Source organism: Octopus bimaculoides, chromosome 13, assembly GCF_001194135.2.
Source record: "Octopus bimaculoides isolate UCB-OBI-ISO-001 chromosome 13, ASM119413v2, whole genome shotgun sequence".
NCBI classification, from domain to species: domain Eukaryota; kingdom Metazoa; phylum Mollusca; class Cephalopoda; order Octopoda; family Octopodidae; genus Octopus; species Octopus bimaculoides.
The window spans coordinates 54,365,436-54,369,898 of NC_068993.1; the positions used below are offsets into that span (position 1 = coordinate 54,365,436).

The 4,463-nt window shown below is 35.9% G+C and overlaps 1 protein-coding gene across 2 annotated transcripts in view; it reads right to left on the reverse strand.

Moving 5' to 3' along the window:
• Window positions 1–4,463, reverse strand: part of LOC106867547 (kinase D-interacting substrate of 220 kDa) — a 36,774-nt gene that overhangs the window by 18,540 nt on the left and 13,771 nt on the right. For both annotated transcript variants that reach the window (XM_014912451.2, XM_052972487.1), the window contains 5 exons: window positions 3,838–3,936; window positions 2,626–2,724; window positions 1,932–2,030; window positions 1,150–1,248; window positions 491–589 (listed from right to left, as the gene is read on the reverse strand). In XM_014912451.2, the coding sequence (XP_014767937.1) occupies window positions 491–589; window positions 1,150–1,248; window positions 1,932–2,030; window positions 2,626–2,724; window positions 3,838–3,936 (495 nt within the window). The remainder of the gene's footprint in view (window positions 1–490; window positions 590–1,149; window positions 1,249–1,931; window positions 2,031–2,625; window positions 2,725–3,837; window positions 3,937–4,463) is intronic.

Genomic DNA, 4,463 nt, shown 5'->3' on the forward strand with positions numbered 1-4,463 from the left:
GTTCCAAATATTTTTCTTAAATCATCTTCAAACCTGACTGGAGGTCTCCCAAGTGGTCTCTTCAGTTCAACAAATGCATGGGTCCACTGATTATCTGTGGACCTTGTGACATAACTGGCCTAACATAGCTTTGTGTGGTGGTATTCTGCGACAACATCCTTCACTCCAGACACACACACATATATATATATATATATATATATATATATATAGATCATCATCATCATCGTTTAGCATCTGCCTTCCATGCTGGCATGGGTGGGGCAGTTTGATAGGAGCCGGCTAGGCAGAAGCTTGCACCAGATTTCTGTGACTGTTTTGGCAGGATGTTTACAACTGGATACCCTTCTAGTACCAACCACCCAGCAGAATATACACACACACACACTCGCCCTGCATTTTATCCATCTATCTATTAAATTAATCAACCAAGCAACGCATCCTTAAGCTGAATATATACAATGTCAACAAATGCCAGACACTGACTTACCATTCCTGAGATATCCACATCAGCTCCGTGGTCCAATAATTTTTCAACAATGTTCAGATAACCTTTACGAGCTCCCCACACCAATGGTGTTGTTCCATACTGGAAAGACAATGAAAGCAGTGAAGCAGCAGAGAAATAACAACAAGCAAACAACATACGGCAATCATATACAGAAGATATACAAAAGATATGCAGAAGATATGCAGAAGATATACAAAAGATATGCAGAAGATATATAGGTTTGGGGATACAAACAGGAAAATAGAACTCAAAACACAAGCATCTTGTATCTTTTATCTTTTACTTGTTCCAGTCATTATACTGTGGCCATGCTAGAGCACTGCCTTGAAGAAGTTTCCGTCAAATGAATTGAATCAAGTACTTGTTTTTTTTTAAAGCCTGGTACTTATTCTAGTGGTCACTTTTGCTGAACCACTAAGTTACAGGGACATAAACACAAACATAAAGACACACACATACATACATATATATGACAGGCTTCTTTCAGTTTCCACCTACCGAATCTATTCACAAGGCTTTGGAGAGTCTGAGGCTATAGTAGAAGACACCTATCCAAGGTGCTTTATTTTATCGTCATTGCCTTACTGTCCTAAATAATAAAAAAAACCAACAACAAAGTGAGTAAAGACAGAAATTACCTTGTCTGTGGCATTAACTTTAGCACCATGGTGTAATAAATCAGAGACGATCTCTGTGTAGCCTCTCCCAGAACTCCATGCAAGGCACGTCATATTATACTGTAATTAGAATAATGCGAAAATAGATATAACGGTTACCATGGATACAATGGTTAAAATACAGAAATGAAAGTTTCTGCAGTAAATTTATTGTTCTTTTTAATTTTTTTACTGTTATAGTAATTTGTCGCGTGTGTGTGTGTGTGTGTGTAAACACATGATTATGCTTATGCACATACATATCTATTCACATACATACATGTGTGGATACCGGAAGAGGTAAAAGATACAACAGCAGTGTGTGTGTGTGTGTTTGTAAGCATCATCATCATTATTATTATTTAGCCTTTCATACAGGTATAGACTGGATGACGGTCATAATGTGTATCAGTCCTCATTTAAGGCTACTGTCCTCTTAGACAGGTGAGACAGAGAGCCATATCTCACATCTAGGCTCCATCTTTGGCTTGGTTTCTTAAGAGTGATTGAGGTTAGAGGTGAGAGAGAAGAGTGCTGGGTGGTAATTAGAGGCAATGGTCAGAGAAAGAGAGAGAGATTGATTGGCCGTAGAGAGAAAAATGGCAGTAGATAACAGCAAGCACAAATGGATCCAGTCAGAGCTGATCTGGAGTTAAACTGTAGCAACTAATTATTAATTTAATTGAAAAGCAACCAAAAAGATGATAAAAAACAAAACCAAAAAAAAAAAAAAGGTTCACATTGAAACTAAAATAAAATCTTACCTCAGCTTTAATATTACAACTGGCATTTTTCTGTAGAAGTTCTTTCACTATATTATGATGACCAAGATAGCAGGCCCACATCAGAGCAGTCCAACCACACTAAATGAGAACAGAGACAATGTTATCAGCATACATTCATTTTGTTGTGATTTAGGAGACAAATCTTCATTAAAAACCAGTGAAAATGGACAGAAGAGAGGGTTGAACTAATTATGGTGAAAATGAAAAGCAACAATGATTATAGAAATTGAACTCAAAATGTTGAAATGTGAAATATAAAAACTATAAGACATATATTCTGTCACTCCTCAATTTCTGTTATGTCACAAACATTTTGAATAGTTAATATATTGGAAATTATACACCTTAACACATTTTAAAATTATGTCTTTTAGTCAAAATGTTTTCGTTGTGATGTTTGCTTATATAATGTAATATTATTCTGTATTTAAACTGGCCATATCCAGCTCAAACATTTTACTTGTTTTATGTCAAAATTGGTCATATCTGACCTCTCATACTTACCCTACAAAGTCATTTTAGAAATAAGTAATTCCATCATCAAAATCTTGAAGCTATGAAACAATGCATGATTAACTCTTTAGCATTTAAACTGGCCATATCAAGCCAAAATATTTTACATATTTTATGTTCATCAAAGAGAATTAATCTGGTGCTAAATACAAGAACTTACCAAATCTCTGTGGTCAACAATGGCATGTTTCTCCAAGAGTTCTATCACAATTTCTTGATGTCCTTCTTTAGCTGCATACATAAGAACTGTCCAGTTGTCCTGTGACCATAGACATAAAATATGTTAGACATATCTGACCAAGTAGATATTTGAGACTGGTGGTGGCAGAGTGAGGAGGGAGGGTCAACTTTTAAAACAAGTAATGAAGAGAGGGAGGGAGGGTCAACTTTTAAAACAAGTAATGAAGAGAGGGAGGGAGGGAGGGAGTGAGGGAGGGGAGAATTATATATATATTTTTTATTTATTTGTTCACTGAAGTAGGAGGGTGTCATCATGGGATGACACTCATGATGTTTGTCACACTCCATGAAACACATGTGGTCTTTGAATAACTGAAAGTGTGTAAAGTCAAGACGGAGACATACAAATCAAGGTAAACTGAGGTAACTAAAGAATTATCATCATTAAATTCAAATTACGATGAACGTAAACAAAAAAAAAGAAGTTTGCTTTAGAAGTGTTGAGATGTCTTAGAAAGTTAAAGAAGTGATTTTACATTTTCAATCGCAGAATAATGCTAATGATACATCCTCTTTTCCATGCTTGTATGGGTTGGATGAAGTTTATTGCAGCACATTATCTGCAGCTGGGTGCCTTTCCTGTTATCAATCCTTACTTGTTTTCAAGCAAGCTAATATTTTCCCACAACCAGAAACGTTTCATGCAAGTTTGGATATTTCATATTGTTGAAGCATATATATATATATATATATATATATACTTTTTTTTTTTTTTTTTTTTTTTTTTTTTTTCTAACAAAACTGTCCGATGAACGGGAACGTGAAACTCAGAGTAACGGTTTTTTTGTTATATTTCTGCTGCTTTTAAATAAAGCATAATACATATATATATATATATATATATATATATAGGGAGAATTCACAAAGAAAAAAACAAAAGACGAAGACAGGTGGTGTACACTACACACACACAGACACACACATATATATCTAAGTGGGAAGACATATGGCCATGTGAGGGGGGTGTTGGAAACATGATAATTGAAATGTGAAAGATTAGTGGGTGTAAATAACTGGAATTTAAAGTGTTATAAAATGAACAGTGTGTGTGTGTGTGTGTGTATATAATTGGAAGGTCTATGATTGGTTGCTGTATATGTTGGTGAAATTTGGAAAGTAACAGAATACTTACATTATCAACATCATTGACATCCATATCAGCATCCAAAAGTTCATGGACAATTCTCAAGTCACCTTTTTCTGCAGCCAACATTAAGAAGGTGTGACCATCCTAGGGTTACATAGAATAGAGAATATTATTAAAAATTTGTGTATGAGAGTGTGCATAAATATACATGTATAATCATCATCGTCGTCGTCATCGTTTAACGTCTGCTTTCCATGCTAGCATGGGTTGGACGATTTGACTAAGGAATGGTGAAACCAGATGGCTGCACCAGGCTCCAATCTGATTTGGCAGAGTTTCTAAAGCTGGATGCCCTTCCTAACGCCAACCACTCCGAGAGTGTAGTGGGTGCTTTTATGTGCCACATATATATATGTATATATATGTATGTATGTGTATATCTATGTAATGTATGTATGTATATATATATACATATATATATCATCATCATCATCATCGTTTAACGTCCGCTTTCCATGCTAGCATGGGTTGGACGATTTGACTGAGGACTGGTGAAACCGGCTGGCAACACCAGGCTCCAGTCTAATTTGGCAGAGTTTCTACAGCTGGATGCCCTTCCTAACGCCAACCACTCAGAGTGTGTAGTGGGTGCTTTTACGTGTCACCCGCAC